At 37.6% G+C, this 20,156-nt stretch overlaps 1 protein-coding gene across 2 annotated transcripts; it reads left to right on the forward strand.

The window, feature by feature from the left end:
- Positions 1-475: 475 nt before the first annotated feature.
- Positions 476-19,576, forward strand: LOC127662576 (erythroid differentiation-related factor 1-like). Of its 2 annotated transcripts, none has more exons than XM_052153824.1 (25): positions 476-887; positions 2,700-2,908; positions 4,166-4,232; positions 4,366-4,491; positions 5,722-5,846; positions 5,941-6,091; positions 6,178-6,270; positions 6,837-6,958; positions 8,102-8,213; positions 8,312-8,459; positions 8,710-8,821; positions 8,919-9,030; positions 10,435-10,695; positions 10,905-10,976; positions 11,697-11,844; positions 11,934-12,125; positions 12,430-12,630; positions 12,943-13,164; positions 13,389-13,615; positions 15,631-15,789; positions 15,880-16,029; positions 16,112-16,265; positions 16,456-16,574; positions 18,466-18,602; positions 18,780-19,576. In XM_052153824.1, the coding sequence occupies exons 1-25, from the start codon at positions 798-800 to the stop codon at positions 18,940-18,942; spliced, it is 3,672 nt and encodes a 1,223-aa protein (XP_052009784.1). In that variant the 5' UTR covers positions 476-797; the 3' UTR covers positions 18,943-19,576. The 2 variants fall into 2 exon arrangements, with proteins under 2 accessions (XP_052009784.1, XP_052009785.1); XM_052153825.1 differs by having other exon boundaries at positions 11,952-12,125.
- Positions 19,577-20,156: the final 580 nt, after the last annotated feature.

The raw sequence follows: 20,156 nt of genomic DNA on the forward strand, positions 1-20,156 counted from the left end.
AAATTTTGTTATTAGCCTGCTAAAATGCCAACATACCTAATTATAAATAATAATAATAAAAACGCTACAAAAAATAAGTAAACAAAGCTAGAAAATGTATAGAAAATATATCTACTCTATGCAATAAGTGGAAATAACGCGGTTCACAATAATATTATAATGTTGCAATCAAAATAATAATTAATAATGTGTAAGTATTTCTTATTTAAAATATAATAAATATGAATACCGTTTTATCTATTTGCATAATATTAAAACAAATACCTATAAACATGTCATTATAATTATTTAATAAACACACACATGAAGTATGTCATGCATATATACTTTATTAATATTCATATATTTCTAAATATATACACATATATATATTAGTTATAAAAAAAACAGCAACATTTCTACATTTTTCCACTCTTTTCTAGAAAGACGTCGCTGACGTCACGTCCACTTCCGGGTGAGAGGTGCTGTACATTTAGAGCGATTAGTGAGAGGCTACCATGTGATGCACAGAGAATAAACCTAGAAAACATACATTATTTTTACTCGTTATTCATCTAAAATACATTTGAAGGCAGTCGATTGAACTGACAAACTTGTATACATCGATATCTGAGGGAAAACTGAGAAAAATATTGAAAAACTGCTAAATGTTCCTATGTAACGTCATATATGCGATGTGTGTAGTTAGTAAAGCGGAGTTATGATTAATGACACTCCATAAGTGATAGAATCAGTGTAATTTTGTATTGTGAACGTCACTTGCGTTTAATTAATCGCTTTGTGGAGTTTCTGAATGGATGACAGTGGTGAAAATGAGTTCTCAGGATAAGAATACAGATTCAGAGCACAGACATGAGGAACTCACCAGCACTGACGACAACAAACAGGTTTGATTCTTTAAAAAACAATGATACCGTATAACTGTAACGTAATAATGTAACGGTATAAAATGTCACGAAAGTGCCGGTGTTACGGTTCAACTAGTTTTCATGTTAACTTGTGATCTTCAGTTTTACACCAGATGTGAAAGACCTGCCCAGCCTCAATGTTTTGCTCTCCATTAAATATAAACTTACTAGATGATGTTGGCATCATTGTACATGTTAAAATAAGTGCTATTATTATATCAAATGGCAGAAGTACGCAAGATTAAAAAAAAAAAGAAAATAAACGAGGTTGGAGATTCGAACTCTATAGAAGGTCAAATTATCTTTTAATGTTTCAAGCGTTACTCATCATAAATGCATTTTTACTAGTAAGAATTCCAATTACAGAACTCTATTACTCATTATATTACACATTGTTATTACGTTTTGAACTTTTTGTCAACAAGTTGGTTAAAGACTTCAAGTAATAGTTCACCCATGTTTACTCACCCTTACTCATCCCACATGTGTATGACTTTCCTCCTCCTACAAGACACAAAGATTTTTAGAAGAGTATTTCAGCTCTGTAGGTACATACAATACAAGTGACCAAAACTTTGAAGCTCCAAAAAGCATATAAAGATAGCATAAAAGTCATCCATATGACTGTAGTGGTTTTAAACATCTTCTGAAGCGATCTAAAAAAATGTTTTGGTGAAAAACATAATTTGATTAATTTTCATTGTACATCTTGCCATTGCAGTCTCATCACTGTGTTCTCCCGTGTGAATGTTTGCAAAATCACACATGTATAAACGTGTATAGTGGGAGTCGCAAATGTAAACATGGTGAAGGTGTGCAACTGAGATAGCATTCCACAGAGTAAGAAACGTCCCACTCCACACGTCAGTTCAAAATCACTTTACTTGCCGTTCCGTTGGTACAGTATAGTGCCCGACCGATATATCGGTCAGCCAATATTATGTTAGTTTGTGAAATAGGAAAGTTAATAACAATGACCCCATAATTTTATAAAACGAATATAACGTTAACCCTATCCCTGACAACCATGTCTGTTTGCTGTTAGCCAGCTATAGTTTGTCATTGCAGTCAGTAATGTAGCAGATTGAAAGGTAAAAGGCTCAGCAGACAACGGTGCAGTGGTGGATTGTGTCTGTTGAGTGTTGATTTCATGCTATGCTGTTACCTAGTTGGTGAGATGCAATGCTGGTCCATCTTTTACTCTCCATGACAACAAGCTTGTAACTAACTAGCTAACCACATAGCTACTTTCATTGCCTGCCAGCTGAGTGGAAGCTAATGTGTAAACATGTATTCATCAAACTGTTCTGTTAAGGATTCACAGTTTGGTACCTCCTTCAACTGAACAATTCCAGTCATTGCATATATAAAATGTAATATTTAAAAGTCTGGTTTTCCAGACATTAAAATACGATAAGTAATAAATGTAGATTTAATAAATAGTATATTTTCCCTGTGTAATTGATAATATATAGGAACTGTATCTAAAATAAACAAGGGGTGATTATTAAATACTAATACAACAGGCTGAAAAAATAGACATTTATTAATTTTAATATCCTATATATATTTTGAATGTGTTGCAACTTGACACCGGGCAACGCACCCTAAAAACTGCACCGTTAGAACAGTTTCATGCTGAAGAGCCGCTTAAAAGTACGTTGTTCTCTTTCTGAGGACAATTATTAAGAACTCAAAAATCATACTGCATCATGTTGCCTTGATAATTTTAACTTTGCTCAATAATTCCTTTTTACTGTGTGCTAACGTTTCAATAATTGTGATTTGTAGGAGGCAGTTATTTGTCTGGGCAACAATGAAGTGAAGAGTCGTGCGGTAGTGAAATACTCAGCGGCTCCGCCCCCCACCACCTATGCGCTACTACAAGAGAAGACCGACCTTAAACTGCCTCCAGCAAACTGGCTTCGAGAGAATACTCAGCTGGGGCCTGCAGGCACCACCGTACTTGGGTCCAGTCGGAAGAGCAAACCCTTTTCCAGGTATGAATGCCTTGAATACTTGTACATCTGCCTAATAAACCTTAATTATCCTACACTCTTTTTTGTACTTTTTGATTTTATAGCTAACATACTGTATGGTATCTATAACCTCCTGAGACCCCACGTGACTGCTGTGTGCATTTTCCATTTCCCTTTTTGGTTTGTAACTAATAGCACCTAATAAACAAGCAAAAAAAAAAAAGATCCAAGAACAAATAGTTTTTCTGGACAGTGGGACTAAGTTGAGAAAGTTTAAGTAATTTCAAACTATAGAAAGTCAAACTTTTTCATCAAATAGTTTATGATGTGTCCAGGAGTATGGGCTATTCATGTTTTTGAGACGTTACAGACATTACAGTTGATTTTCAATAAAGCTGAATAAATAATTCTGATTAAAATTAATGTTCAGCATCATCAAATCACTGCCAACTATGTTAAAATAACAATTTTCATTATACAATTCTGAATCTATGTACTGATCATCATTATCCCATGTCTGCCAAATATGTTAAGTGGTCCAAACATCATCTGCAGCCTGAAACTGACCTTCAGTTGGATTTTAGGAGTGAATACACTTAGCTGCATAGAAAGCTGTAGGATGCTCCCTAATTTGTGAATGATTTAGCCTGCAGTGTGCTGTCTGTCTGCACTGGTCTCAGAACAGTTAGAAATGCACCTTAATTTAATCCTAACTCCACATAAACCTCTGAAAGCAAAATTGTTCATATTTTAGATATGTCCATTAATTATCCTTGATAATGCACATTGAATATAGGATTTTTATGGAAAGTTAGTCCTATTGTAAACATATGTAGATGATGTATTTAACAGTGTGCTGTTTCGTGATATATTTATGCAATTTTTAAAATGGCATATCGGATGAAACTAGAGACTCCACTCTTTTAACGCAAACAGGTTTTAATGTGAAAACTTAAGCCGTTTTGTTACCGTTTCTCCAAAAGACAAACTCGGGTGAGACTGGCACCATGTTGTTTCGTTACATGACTCAGTGCACTGAAAGGTGAACCCTATATTGACAGCCTAGGGTCTCCTGAACTGAGAGCAGTTGGTTTTAAAAAAGCTTAAATTATGCATAGCTTTTAGCAAAGCCAAAACATAATGTCCACGCATGTGGACGTGGAGCCTACAGTACATATTTACCAATTGGTACAATGTAAAAAATTTGTTTCATTGTATTTAGTGTGTGCATTGAAGTGGATTTTTCCATGCCTTATTTTGTTTTCTATTTATCGTTAGTTTTGGGATGGCCTATGACTTCCTCGATTGTATCGGTGATGATGTTGACGTTGTGTCTGATTCAGAGGTGAGTCTGATTCTCTCCTGTGAGCAGGATTGTTTTACATTTGTGCATAAAGATGCTTCATTAAAAGATGATGTGATTAAACTCGGGCACAAGCTTTTAAAGTCCCTTAAATGCTTTTGTTCAACTCTAACAGAACATCAAGAAGTTGTTGAAGATCCCATACAGTAAGTCTCATGTCAGTATGGCTGTTCATCGAGTGGGCAGCACTCTACTATTCGATGAGCTGGACATACAGGAACTCTTCATGAGGTCATCACAGGTGACTGCAAATATCCACCATCTCTTTCTCTCTCTCTTCTGTTATAATGCGTCCAGGTGCATCTGCATGATGTTGGGTTTTTTATTTAATTTATATTCTTATTTAGGCTTCAAGTGGTAATTCCCATCAACCTAAACCAGCTTGCAATGTTAAAAGTAAAAACATTCTCAATTATTGGTACTATAGCATTAATGCATTCAATACCCATTTACTAATAAGAGTTTAAATGTACAACAAGAGTGTTCGTGAATTCATACTCATTATCCCTTAAAATGCACCGAAGCCCACTTATAATTGTGTAATGCATCAAAAAAACAGTCATAATTTAGTTTTTCATGACCATTTTTCTTCCTCAGGCTGAATAAACATGCTGTTTTTTGTACTGTACCATCAGGACTAAATGTAAACGACATGTAAGATACATGTTATGATTGGCTAACCTCTGCGTACCTATGTAGTTCACACGGTCCGTCGTGTGACCGTTAATGTACTCGTGGTTGTGACACCATTACCATGAAGATTTCTGAGGGTTTGAGCTTTTTTTGCAGCGTTGTTTCAGTAAATGTTTTTTTTTGTTTGTTTATTATTTAGTTATTCATTCTTTTGACATTTTGGAGTTACGTCTACATATTGAAATCATGAAACCAACACCAAAGTATGTGCATGTAGCCCACAGTTTAAATATCATTTAAATAAACACAAGTATTGGGATTTTCCTCATTATATTTTCAGTTCAGTGTATTTTTAATACATTCAGGCTGTGCTTTAATTAATTAGCTGTTAATGTACTATTATACTCTATTAGACTCTACTGTTATTGGAAATTAAAGGAATAGTTCACACAAAAAATATTTTTGACCAATATTTCAGTTCTGTTGGTTCTCACAATGCAAGTGAATGGGTATCAACATTTTGAAGCTCCAAAATCAGATTGAGTCAACCCCTTGCTTCAAGAATGCACATCTGTTTTTTTGTTCTTCCTGTTTTCTACAGGACGTGATGAGCAGCCCTCTAGTGGCGGATGACTGTTTAGACAGTCTGCTGGCATGATTACTGAATGCATTTGCTCTGAAATTGATAAATCGAACGATATAAAATCTTAACCAAATTATTAACGATGAAATTCATTAACATCCCTACATTAAAATCTTTAATGACAAATGAGCAAGGAAAGTCAAGTTTTCCATGATGTGATCTCTTTAAAAACAACATATTGTATCCCCATTATAGACAGGTGACTGGATGTGGCTGAAGGAGTTCTACCAGCGTCTTATTGACCAGAAGTGGCAGAGGAAGAAGAAAAGTAAAGAACATTGGAATGAGAAGGCCATTCTCTCTAAATTCCTGTATTACAGGTAAACACTGACTTTAAACAGTTACCATCCACTGATTGCACCATGTTTTCATGATAAATGCATATTAATTCCACAGTTTTGTCCTGTGTTTCAGTATTAACAGTGATGGGACTGCAGTGCCTGTCCCATCAGATTCAGACCAGATGGCAGAGGAGACTTGTGAGGCGGTGGGTGATGGACCATCATGGCCTGCTACCTTCAACAGTTCCCCATCTGATTCTGAGGAGCCGGCAGTGCCCAAGGAGGTACGCTCAGCCTTTTCTTTTTTAGGGCTTTTTTTCACGTCATGTGTATCCCAGGCTAAATCATGCTGTCCATTCTTGTCTTGTAGGAGCAGGTGGATACATATGCTCTGGGTCATGTGTCTTCAGTTCCCAAAGAGCAAAACCTGCCCACACTGTTTAATGAAGGAGAGAACAGTCAGGTAATAACAATACTCTTGGTGAAAAATAGATTTACAGATGCATTGGTGGTGGAAGTGGTGGTGGCGGCGTAGTGGGCTAAAGCACATACCTTGTAATCAGAAGGTTGCTGGTTCTATCCCCACAGCCACTATTGTGTCCTTGATCAAGGCACTTATCTTCAGGTTGCTCCATGAGTGCACTGTAAGTCACTTTGGATAAAAGCGTCTGCCAAATGTGGAAATGTAAATGCATTGCAAGATTATACATCAGTGCACAAACATTCATAATCAAAATGATTGATAAATCACATTTAGGGCTGAACATTACAGATACAGAAAAGTGTCATACAATGTGCAAATTATGCCAAACTCAATGAGAAGAGAAAATGTGCCTGTACAGTGTTGTTACAAAATGTGAATGCACTGATTTTTCAGAATCGTAAACAAATCCAATCATGAGGTGGCAAAATACTGTCAGGTTCATTAATACCAAGATCTTATGAAGTTTATATGTCACTTTAGATTGAAAAAAATGCATTTGTGTTTTACCTGCATGACAGTGTTTTGTATCTCTTTCACTGTCCCAGGGTTTGAGGAATGACTTTGTCCGGAATATTTTATGGACATTTGAGGACATCCATATGCTTGTGGGATCAAATATGCCAATATTTGGAGGTGGTCGATACCCAGCAGTCAGTCTAAGACTCAGGTCCTAGATTTGCCTTTGTTTGAAGAATATTTACTTTATGATACATTCATCTGCTTCTGGAAGTATACGTATATACGCACATACAGTAATACATATGGTGCATACATGTACATAATAAATATATACATACATGCATGCTAGGGCTGAAACGATTATTCGACGTTATCGACAACGTCGACAATAAAAAAAATGTAAATGATTTAATGTAACATGAGATCACTTGAAACTGAGTACTGACTGAAGAGAGGAAGAAAACACATGTCCAGATGCACTCTAAACTTTCCAAATAGCTTCAGGTGATGTAGATCACAAAGTATAACGGAATTGTAATGGAAAATGCAAAATAAGGAAATACAGAAGCACTGTCATCGTCAAATAAATCAGAGCCAGATCTGGCATTCCACTTAAGCAAAACCTGCATGTCAGAGCATCTAAAAAGCAAACAACCTGGCATTATATCTTTAATGCTTCCTTTTATTAAAGTTCAAATAATAAGGAAGTGCATCATAAACAAACTACGAAAATGGCATTTCTCTGTGCGGTCAGCGTCACATCTATGAGTCACGTGAAGGAGGAGAGATTGAAACTGCACCCTCCGGCGTGGGGACGCCCGTCCCTCGTGCAGGTTTGATGTAGCTAGATTACTAACATGATGGATTGCGACGTATTCAGTTATAATATTCTGTAAACTATGTGTCACTTGTGTATCTTATTGTGAAGTAAAGTGGCGATAAGCAGCTCTATTAAGAAGATAGAGTTTGCTTTTGTGAGTTAAAGATGGATCGAAGTGAAAATAAAGGTGAGAGAGTGTAGTCTTAGCCCATTATATACGGCAACAAAGTTTTTGATCAGTCTTTTTTGGCTTGTTTTCCAAAAATAATATCTAAAACTCCTTTAAAACAACATACTAGTACTACATCAGTAGCTATACTGCACAAGAAAAAATTATTATTGGAGAATGTTGAATATAATATTGAAATATTTCAAAATATCTAAAACAGCATAATGGTCTGTAAAGAAGCTTTGAAAATGTGTATTGTGAAAGCACTATAAAAATTTAAATGATGACTAATATTTACATTCTATGGCTATTGCTAAACGCTAGATAGTTGAAATAATCTAAATTTCTCTTTGTTTTACCAGGGACAACAACAAACCAATCAATGTTCTCACAGGACTTGATTACTGGTTGGATAATTTGATGTGTAATGTACCAGAGCTGGTCATGTGTTTTCATGTCAATGGTATTGTACAGGTAAGACTGAAGCTCAGATCATTAAGATACATCTGATAGTATTGCACATATTGACATACAGGCATTGCATTTCCGAAGCTCTCTCCTGTTGTTTACAGAAATATGAGATGATAAAGACAGAGGACATCCCAGATTTAGAGAATTCCACATTCTCAACACGGGTTGTGAAGGATATTGCGCAGAATATCCTCTCATTCCTGAAATCCAACTGTACCAAAGAAGGCCATACCTACTGGCTCTTCAAAGGTGAGTGATCTGCATCTTTTTGGGGCATTCAAGTTTATTTTAGTTCATATATACACTATTTATCTAATAGATACTCTGCACTTTGTAGCTTATTTTTGTTTTGCTGAAATCCACTTAAAATCTATTACCAAACCAAACATAGGCATTTTTTTTTTCGCTACTGTACCTTTAAGACCGCTATCTGAAAATTACCCCTGTTAGGACTGATGAACGTAGCTGGTCATATGTTAATGTCTTTTACCTCTTCCAGCCAGTGGAAGTGACATCGTGAAATTGTATGACCTCACAACCCTGTGTGAGGAGGCGGCGGAGGAGAAATGCCAAAATCCCTTCACACTTCCTGTAGCAGTCCTGCTTTACAAGTATATTTACATTGCTCATATTCTGTTTGTGTTGCCTAATATTTCTTTCAGCATCAGAGCAAGCCCAAACCAAATTTTCTGTTGTTTTATATGACAGAGTGGCCAGCAATATGATGCTAAAGAAAAGCCAAAACAGGAAGAATTATGGCACAATTAGAACTCTGCTGCTCAACTGTATTAAACTGCTAGATGAGAAGCGACATCCACAGGTACAAATCATTTATTTGTTTCTTACATTTATGGGCAGGGACTTTCTTAACGGCCAATAACATTGAATACAAATATGTGAAGTGCTCCAGAGACTCGACTTGCGGTATGTTGCTTAATGTGCACAAAAATACATGGCATATTCAAATATTGGGTGAAATCGTGCATTGGATGTAACTATATTTAAATTGATACTTTTTCAGTACAAAATAAGATTTCTAACTATATGAAGAATTTACATTGATTTCAACTGCATCCGACATTTTTATCTGAGCTTGTTAACGCATCCGTGAAGGATGCAGTGATGCTTTAGTGTGCCAAAATGGTGTCTTATAAGGCAGCATGTTTTTGAAATTGCCTTTACTTTGGATGCGCACCTTGATGTCTGAAAATGTTGCCTATATTCTTCTCTTCTTCTTCTTAACCTTTATTTAACTAGGAAAATCATATTGAGGTTAAAACCTCTTTTACAAGTGGGACCTAGTCAAGACAGGGTCAGATAGCAGGATTAAACAGATAACAAGCAACAAGGAACCAAACACAACATCATCATTAGTCAACAGCAAACACAGAAAAAACAAGTCACCACGACACGATGTTATACAACACCGAAACACAGCATAACAACACAAACATATAGGTATTTCATAATACCCTACATGGTACTGTTCGCATAAATAACTATATTTGATCATAGGTTTAGTAAGGAGTTAAGTGGTGATAGAATTAGCAAAGCAGCTGCAATTAGCAGTAACCACCTCCTTTATTCTATGTTTAAAATCATTTAGAGAGATGAGGGATTGTAGTTTGAGTTTAGTCTGTACATCATTCCAAGACCAAGGGCCGTAATGGAACAAGCTTAGCTTTCCAGCCTCTGTTCTAATAGCATGCACTTTGAACTGTAGCCAGTTCTGTGACCTGAGATTATGACAACTTCGATATAATAAAAATTTCCTATTTAAATAATTTGGAAGTTTTCCTAAAATGACCTTATAAATTAAAATATACCAGTGTTCAAGCCTTCGCAGATGAAGAGATGACCATCCTACCAAACTATACAATATACAATGATGTGTTCTAAAACTAGAGTTAGTGACATATCTAAGAGCTGAATGATAAAGGTGGTCTAGTTTGGACAAAGTGGACAGAGAGGCAAACCTATAGATTGTATCCCCATAATATATCTGTGACAGAAATAGGCCAGCAACTAAGCGTTTTCGTGAAGCCAAGGAGAAACAGGACTTTAGCCTATACAGAAAACCCAATGTGAATTTTTATTTCTTTGCAAGATAATCAACATGGTATTTAAAATTAAGTTTTTTGTCCATCCAAATATAGGCGGCTCACTAGGGTATGTTGTGACAGTTCTGTTATGTGATAATGTCATCTTCTGTTTGCTGGTGTAGATCATCGCGTCTGCTCACTACTTGCTGGCAGAACTCTTCCAGCTGGATGACGTGAGTGTAGAGGAGGGGAACGGGGAGTCGCTGAGGGGCGGAGGCTCTGAAGACAGTTACAGTGATGAGGAGGAGGAGGAAGATGAAGATGAAAACTGCTCCTACAGTACCTCCTCAGAGCCGCAGGATGACTCCAAAGCTGTGGCTGTCATCAAGTCTGTCGGCGAACTGTCCGTTCCCGAGAAATACAAGAGCACGCACCAGATCAGAGTATGAGATGTTGAATCTGAAGATTTGTTCTAGAGAATTATTTCTACTTTTGCTGTTTGTCCAAAGATATTGCTGAATAAAAGTTGTCATTTGTAATGGATGTTAAAAGGGTCTGAGATATTTGCTAGAAAGTAAATTCCTCTTTTATTTCACCTATGACATAAATATGTTAACAATGTTCTGACTCTATTTTTCCTCTTCCCCTCTAGCCCAACTGTGCATTTCCTGTGTCACAAGACAAAGAGGAAAAAGGCAGACTGGTTCTCAGTTATGTTCTGAAAGTGAGTGGACTATATGTGTTGATAATCGTTGACATATCTCATTTTTATTCATTATATTATATTATACTGTACTATATTATATTACACTATAATATAACATATATTGTATTATGTTATAATATATTATGTATTATAATGTATTATTATATTATAACATGTTAGTTTATTATATACTATACTACATTTTATTATGACATATATTATATTGTTATATTATATTACATATATTGTATTATAATGTGTTATAACATTATATTATATTATAATACTATACTTGAGTGCATTTTATTAAACCATATATTATATTGTAATAATATTTCATATATTGTATTATAATAAGTTATAGCATTATATTATGACATATCATAAATATAAAAGCAATATTCATATTATATTATAACATATGTTTTGACACTATACTACATTTTATTATAAAATATATTGTTACAATATAATATTTGTAATATTATTATATATTATAACATATATTACATTACATATATTATAAATTATATTGTTTGAAATTATAATATAACAAATATTATATTGTATTCTAAAATAATATTATATTATAACATATCATATTATAAAATATATGATATTAAATTATTACATTGCCCTCATAAATATAAAAGCAATTTTCATAAAGTTCAGGTTCTACATTACAAAGTTAACTTTGCAGGTAGTCACACGGATACATGTGTGTGTGTGTGTGAGTAGGGTCTGAAGGCAGTAGATGGCAGTATAAAGAAGGAGAGTGACCTGCCTGCAGCTGACCCCAGCACCCCCATCCCTCTAAAATATGAAGATAGAAGTCAGAATGGAGCCAGAGAGGTGGAAAAAGAGATCGCTCTCCTCCTGGACAGAGGTCAGTGGTCACCCATCCTCTATCAGAAATTGGTTTCTCCTCTAATATATTCTTATTAACTGTGTCTTGCTTAATTCTATGTTGAACAGTCAGTCTGTGTAACGCAGAAGCAAAGATGCCAACACGCTATGGGATGTTACCGGGCACATGGCAGCATCGTATGAAACAGCAGCTGTTTCTGAAAGCGTCAAAAGCATATTATGTTCTGGCAGACGCTGCTACCAACCTGCTGAAGTACGGACGGGCGCTACGCTACATTAAATTGGCTCTACAGTGCCATGGTAAGAACAGCGTCAGAAAATGTCTTTCCTATGCGATATCACCTTAAATGGGCCATTGGAATTGGCATTGTTCTCATTTCACATGCAAGGAGTTTAGCTGATCATAACAGCTAATTTATAAATTGTGCAAATATAGCAAGTTTTAAATGTAGCAAAAACAGCCTGCTTAATTCTAAGGGTCAGAGAGAGTGGGAAATAGTCAAATGAAACTAATTGATGAATGTTTGTGGTGCAAGAAACCTTGACTATTTAGGAAGTTATTGTAGAGCTAAACGCGAAAACTTAAGTGTTTCTGTCTCTGTAGATGCATATTGCTCCATCAATGGAGGGCTCCACCCGCAGGTGCTTCTGTTCCACTGTCAGTGTCTGTCTCTGTGTGGAGATATTCAGCTGATGTTGGCCCAGAATGCCTCAAACAGAGCCGCGTATCTAGAAGAATACAGCTACCAGACTAAAGACGACCAGGAGATCTTACATTGTATGCATCGTGAGAGCTGCTGCCAAGGTCTGGACTGTATATTTTGTGAATTTTGAGTAAATATTCTGTTAAATATGTGATTATTTCATATCCTAACAAAATGCATGCCATTCAAAAGTAGCATGTATACATGTTATATATATAATTAAAAAATAAACATTAACAACAAGACATTACTGAGTGTTTCAGATATTTTACCAAAATAATGTAGAACATAAACTTGGCTCAGTCGTGTTGCAATAAGGACTAAATAATCTGGTCTACTGAGGTATTTAGTGCAAGTGTCTGAAGGAATTAAAATACTAACACACTAAGTTGCCAATGATTTCTGTCTCTCAGCTTTTAGCATGGCCACTGATCTGGCCACAGACCCAGAGTACCAGCTGATCGTCAGCAGCAAGTGTTATGAGGCCGCCCATGACCTTTTGACCTCAGGAGTTCTGAAGGACTTGGGTCAAGAGCAGTTGGGTCAGGTTCTGAAACGGCTCGGGAACATCCGCAACGAGATGGGCGTGTTCTACATGAACCAAGCGGCGGCCATGCAGACGGAGAAAGAAAGAGGTCTGGAGCTCTATAAGTCACAGAAGTTCAAGTGGTGTGGCTTAGAATTGTAGTGTTTACATATTTGGGTGAACTATCTCTTTAAGAGTAAAATGGCGTTAGCTCATGGATCATCCCTTGCTGAGTTCGATCCTGCAACCTTTTGACATATAACTTTTGTTGTTTAAGATTATGGTGGAGGGTTGCTCATTTCTCTCTCTCTCTCTCTCCCTCTCTTCCTCCAGTGCGCAGGAGTGTGTGCGTGGCAGAGCAGGAGTTGTGGAAGAAGAGTTTCTCATGTTTCGAGAAGGGCATGAAAGATTTCCAGGCCATTTCAGACACCGTAAACACAGCGCTGCTGCTGTGCAACATCGGGCGACTCATGCGAATCTGCGCACAGGCTCACTGTGTCGTGACATCAGAGCACAGCCGTGGAGAGTTCTCACCTGAAGAGGCCCTTTACTACAACAAGGTTTACACACATTTACATTTTTGTGGTGTAAAATTCCATTCGCAATTCATTTTCTTCCGTAATGTGATGAATTTTTGAGTGAAACAACATATTCAAGAAAATTGTTTGGCAGGACTTGATTTTATCCATCTGGATTAATTGGTCCATGTAAATTCAGCTAAAATATTATTGGACAATATTTGTTACCTAAGTGGCCTTGATTACATCAGCGAAATAGAAAGGATGTTATTACATTTTGGTTAAAGTCTATGAAAACAAAATAAAATAATTTTTGAAAAAGGTGAACTAAAGATTCATGCTCAACAAAGTAAAATTGATCAAAGGAATGTTACAGGGTTAATACAAGGTAAGCACAATCGACAGCATTTGTAGCAAATATTTTCAACTCGTCCCTCGCTTATTTTTAAAAACCCACAGTCCAGTCCACAACCATTAAAATATACAATGTTTCAAAAGTGTAGACACAAGACGTAAAAATTATGTGTTAACATTATTTTAGTGTGATAAAATCTAGAGGTAGACCGATATATCGCCAAATTATCCATCCATCTTCAACCGCTTATCCGAAGTTGGGTCGCGGGGGCCCCAAACTTCCCTATTCTGAGCCACATTTACCAGCTCTGACTGGGGTACCCCGAGGCGTTCCCAGGCCAGTGTGAAGATGTAATCTCTCCACCTAGTCTTGGGTCTTCCACGAGGCCTCCTCCCAGCTGGACGTGCCTGAAAAACCTCCCTAGGGAGGCGCCCAGGGGTCATCCTTACCAGATGCCCAAACCACCTCAACTGGCTCCTTTCAACGCAAAGGAGCAGCTGCTCTACTCCGAGCTCCTCACGGATGACTGAGCTCCTCACCCTATTGCTAAGGGAGAAGCCCGCCACCTTTCTGAGGAAACACATTTTGGCCGCTTGTACTCGCAAACCTAGTTCTTTCGGTCATGACCCAGCCTTCATGACTATAGGTGAGGGTAGGAACGAAAATTTGCCTTCCGGTTCAGCTCTCTTTTCGTGACAACAGTGCAATAGAGCGAGTGCAATACCGCCCCCGCTGCCCCGATTCTCCGGCCAACCTCCCGCTCCATTGTCCCCTCACTCGTGAACAAGACCCCGAGGTACTTGAACTCCTTCACTTGGGGCAATACCTCCTTCCCTACCCGGAGTACACACTCCATCATTTTCCTGCTGAGAACCATGGCCTCAGATTTAGAGGTGCTAATCCTCATCCCAGCTGCTTCACATTCGACTGCCAAGCGATCCAGTGAGAGATGAAGGTCACGGAACGACCACATCATCTACAAAAAGCAGCGATGAGATCCCCAGTCCACCAAACCACACCCCTTCCCCACCCCGACTATGCCTCAATATCCTGTCCATGAATATCTCAAACAGGATTGCTGACAAAGCGCAGCCCTGTCAGAGACCAACCCCCACATGGAACGAACTCGACTTTGTGCCGAGGACCCGGACACAGCTCTCGATTTGGATGTACAGGGATCGGGTCCCCCTAAGAAGGGACCCCCGTACTCCCGCAGCACCTCCCACAGTGTCTCCTGGGGGACCCGGTCATTCGCCTTCTCCATATCCACAAAACACATGTAGACCAGATTGCTTTTTTCTCTTGTGAGATCTGGCAACACTGCAATCGGTATTTCACCCACCCCTTAGCACAGAATACTGTCATTTTAAAAAGAAAATTTTTAACTGTTCATTTATTTTGTTCTAACCAGTTACCATTTGGAAAGGAGGCTGAAGAACTTTTGAATTAAAAAAATACAGGTTTTGCTCCGAACGAACCGAAATGAAAAACATTTCGTTTTTAGTCCATGGCAAGCGAAGTCCAAGTCAAGTTAACCAAGTAAACTTGAAACTATGATGGAAATGTTATTCTATATTATATGCCCTATTATTTGTATATCTATTTATTTAGATTCTGAAATATTTGAAGGCAATGAAGGGGAGTGTTTATGGAAATGTCCTCCTCTAATGTTATGATATTTTACATTACTCTCCGTCTTTAGGCAATAGATTACTATCAGAGAGCGCTGAAGTCTCTGGGCTGCAGGGACAGTCACTCAGCTGTCTGGGACTCTGTTAACTGGGAGCTCTCGACCACATACTTCACTCTGGCCACACTGCTTCAGGACTATGCTCCACTGTCACGAAAAGCACAAGAGCAGGTATTACGAACCAGCGTTACTCTCTGCAAACACACTTCTGTTGGTCTCTGAGATAATTGAAACCCATCTGACGTGTGTGTGACGTTTCAGATTGAGAGAGAGGTGACAGAGACCATGATGAAGTCTCTACGCTACTGTGACCTGCAGACCGAATCAGCTCGCCAGCCGCTCTACCAGTACAGAGCAGCCACCATCCACCATAGACTGGCTTCAATGTACCACAGCTGCTACCGCAACCAGGTACAAGCTCAAAGGTATGTAGAGTCTTCTGTAGAACAAAACTGGCATTATAAAACATGTTCTCTGTTTGTCTCTCTTACAGGTTGGAGTTGAGAGTGTTCGTAAGCAGCATAAAGCTCTGGCAGAGCAGCATTACAGTAAAGCTGTGCGAATCTTCGTAAGTCTGAGCGATGCTCCATGTGAGCTGCTCCGCACGCTTCTGGAGAGAGTGGCCTTTGCTGAGTTCACTATGGCAGGTAAGGAACAAGCTCCGCTTGTGTGGAGGTGTAACTTCTTAGTGAAAGATCTGGGATGGTAACTGAATGGTTGTTGGTTCAAACCCAAGAACAGTGAATTACATAGTGACAAACAAATAAGACAATGGCGGGTGCAAGTTGATGCACATAAACACAATCTCAGCAGAATGTTTTGATTTGTGTTTTCCAGGACAGAACAGCAGTGCAGTGAAACTTAAAACTTTGACAGGAGCTCTGGAGATCATGTCTGAAACTCGACACGCATTTAAACTTATTCATAAAGAGCTGTTGGAGCAACGAGAGAAAGCGGTACTTACATACAAACACAAACCTGGGTCCAAAATTAACCAGTTAAAGGGATAGTTCTCCCAAAAATGGTAATTCTCTCATTATTTACTCACCCTTATGTATCAAACCCATATGACGTTCATCCGGTAACACAAACGAAGATATTGTAATTGAGATATGATGTCTGTTTGTCTATAAAATGCAAGTCAAGGATGAACTCAATTTCAATTCACAGTTTCCAAAAGCACATAAAGGCAGCATAAAGGAATTCCATAAGACTCCAGTGTTTTAATCCATGTTTTCTAAAGCGATACAATCCGTTTTGTGTAAGAACAGATCAAAATGTAACTCCTTTTTCACTGTACACCTTGCCATTTTAGTCTCTGTTCATGGTAATGATATCAAGCTTACACTTCCTGGTGCTTCACGCATGCGCAGAGCTCTAGATGGCGCTATTGGAAGAGTAATCGATCTTGAAGTCATGATCGCCATGGAGACTGCTGATGTCAAGATCACACAAAATGGATTGTTTTGCTTCATTGATTAGAATGAAACCATTGGAGTCTTATGGGTTACTTGATAGATTGCTTGTTGCTGGAATCTTATTGCGTGGCATCTGGTTAGGACACTTGTATATGTGTTAAGCTGCCTTTATGTTCTTCTGAAGCTTGAAAATTTGGTCACCCTTCACTTGCATTGTATGGAAAAACAGACATATCTTCTTTAAAATAACTTTGTGTTCCAGAAAGAAAGTCATTTGAGATTGAGATTGAATAATGTTGAGTAAATTATGATAGAATTATAATTTTTGGGTGAACTATTCCATATTGAGAGCTGTTCAGAACAAATGAATGCTTGCGCAAAAAAAGCTACACACACATTTACATTTATTCATTTGGCAGATGCTTTTATCCAAAGCGACTTACAAAAGAGGAAAACATAAGCGAATCATCTTAAGGAGATAGTGGTACAAAAGTTCCATATTACAAAGTTTCACTATTCAAAACATATACAAGTGCAAATTTGTTTTTTTTTATTAGTGACTAGTTAAGTGCTCTTGGGAAAAAATGCGTTTTAAGTTGTTTTTTGAAGACAGAGAGTGAGTCTGCTTCACGAATTGAGTTGGTGAGGTCATTCCACTAACGCACACGCAACTTATATAACAGAACGCAGATGTCTCGAGACACGTTTTAAAAGTTGAAACTGTGCCAAATGAATATGCCACCCCTGCATGAGCTGCTGAAAAAAAAGAGCGAGATCCGGCGCAGCTCATGTTTACTTAGAAAAACGATTGTAAAACCATGCAGATGCATAAACCTTTTCATTGTGAACAGCCCCTTAGCCAACGAACCGAAATTGGGAAACTGTTACCTTTGAGACACAAAACGTTTTCTTCCTCCAGGGGTCGCTTGACGGCTCAGAAAACCCTTCATTGATCCGCATTCAAATATCAGGACGTTGTTATATCTAATTGGAGACATTTTTAAACTGGATAATTTTTTTTTTTATAAAAATGGTAATTGCAATAATTCATACATGTGGATCGAATCCCACCTTAGCACTATCTACACAATAATATCTACTCGTTACAAATGTTTTATTAAATATTTTACTAAAGTTGTACTGTATAGTCTGGACCTTGGTGACCTCATAGCTGGTTACGGCCATACTGTCTGCTATATGTAATCATTTTATGTAAATTACAAATATAAAAATAATGCTAATACTGTTTCACAGCCGATTTGAAAAATTAATTATTCCTGGTCAATTCACTGAATTCACCTGTTATTGACCGGTGTGGCATGAAGAGTTAATTTTGGACCCTGAACACTCACATGGATATTATTCTCTTTTTAGTGAATGGCCTGTTTTACACTTATGAAATGTATATCGACAAATTTTTGAATCTCAGGAGAGTTTGGATTGCTCTTCCTCCTCCGAGCTGAACACAGAAGAGGTTGTGAAGTTAATCGGCATCTTTGAGCCCAGTTTCTCCTTCCTGTTGCTGCAGCTGATTAAACTCAGCACTGGAAATAAACGCAAACTAAGGTGAGAGATACAAAAATCTACACACACTAAATGAAATACTTGAGGAATTACCCCACACCCAACCCAGTTTATGCTACAAATCCAGTTATATAGAAAAAATAGCATTTAGTGGATTTACAATCATCCATTTAATAGGATATTCACTATGTTTATGGTGGTTTTGTTTTTTCTATACAGCGGTAAAGAGGAGGAGCAGGTAAAGGTCCATAAGAATGTATATTCTCGGCTGTTGCGGGCTGAAAAGTCTGTCCCACTCATTCAGCGTGTTTCCCTCTTCCTCGAGCTGCTGGATCAGCTAAGCCCACCCTCAGGAAGTGATGAAACAAGCTCGTCATCTTGAGAGAACCAATCAAATTGGTTCAACAATCTCTCTTGGCCTCATTACTACTGGACATGTGACAGTTTGGAGTTACAATCATCTTGCTTTCACACACCAAACCACAGCTTGGTAAAAAGCTAATGATCAAGGCAAAAGACAGAGACGGCCCGTTTTCATCTATTTTCAGAAAGGGACGTGGAATGTAAATGTGAACCACTACTCGCACCGCAGTGCCTTCCTCTATCATTCACAGTCTTCAAATGATCTTGTCACATTTTTTCTGTAAAGAAAATTATACGATAGCAATAAACACACATTTACAGTTGTTTGTAAAGGATATTTTTATTGCTAATGGGACAATATGTACAAAATTGTGCACACTTTTTTTTCTGAGAAGCGTACATCTCATGCTTGTGTTTTTTCGGGTGCAGAAATAAGCTTGTGAATTGTTCAAAAGAAGAAAATGCAAGTTTTCATTAAAAATGTGCAATAATTCAAAGATTTTGTAAAGGTCTTTGCAAGAGATGTGATCATGCTGCAGTATTGTGTAAGAAGATTTATAATCCATATTTTTATTTAACTTCTTTATATGAAATGCAACTACATCCATAAGAAATGCCATTTTTAATCATTGGTTAAATGCATGGAGGTCTAAAATTTCTTTTTTTTGAGAAAACTGATTTGGATTTGCAAATCGTTCCAGATCGCTAATTTAACATTGATATAAATTTGAAAATTTGCCTATGGTGGGAAAGGGAGCGTTTGATAAGTCCACAAATGATGCTAAAACTGTGGAGTTTTAAGTCATAAGTCATTGGAGTCATAAAGACAAGTACACATGAAGGACAAAATAACTAATAAAACTAGATAGGTACATTTCCTGAAGAAAATGTGAGTGGTGCTTGTCGTGGCAAAACCCCTCCTTGTTGCTAGGCAGTTACCATAGTGATCATAATCAAGTGTCTTTGCCATCCTGATTGAAATAAACCAACCCAGAAGTATCTACGTTTTTGTGATGCAGAGATATGTGATTTGTTACTTGGTTGCTAGGGTAACCCCATATGGTTGCTAGGCAGTTACCATAGTGATACTAATGAAGTGTCCTTGCCATCCTGAGTGAAATAAGTCAACCCGGAAGTCTCTACTGTTTTGTAGTGCAGAGATATGTGATTTGTTACTCGGTTGCTAGGGTAACCCCATCTGGTTGCTAGGCAGTTACCATAGTGATAGTAATC

Source organism: Xyrauchen texanus, chromosome 22, assembly GCF_025860055.1.
Source record: "Xyrauchen texanus isolate HMW12.3.18 chromosome 22, RBS_HiC_50CHRs, whole genome shotgun sequence".
Lineage (NCBI taxonomy): Eukaryota > Metazoa > Chordata > Actinopteri > Cypriniformes > Catostomidae > Xyrauchen > Xyrauchen texanus.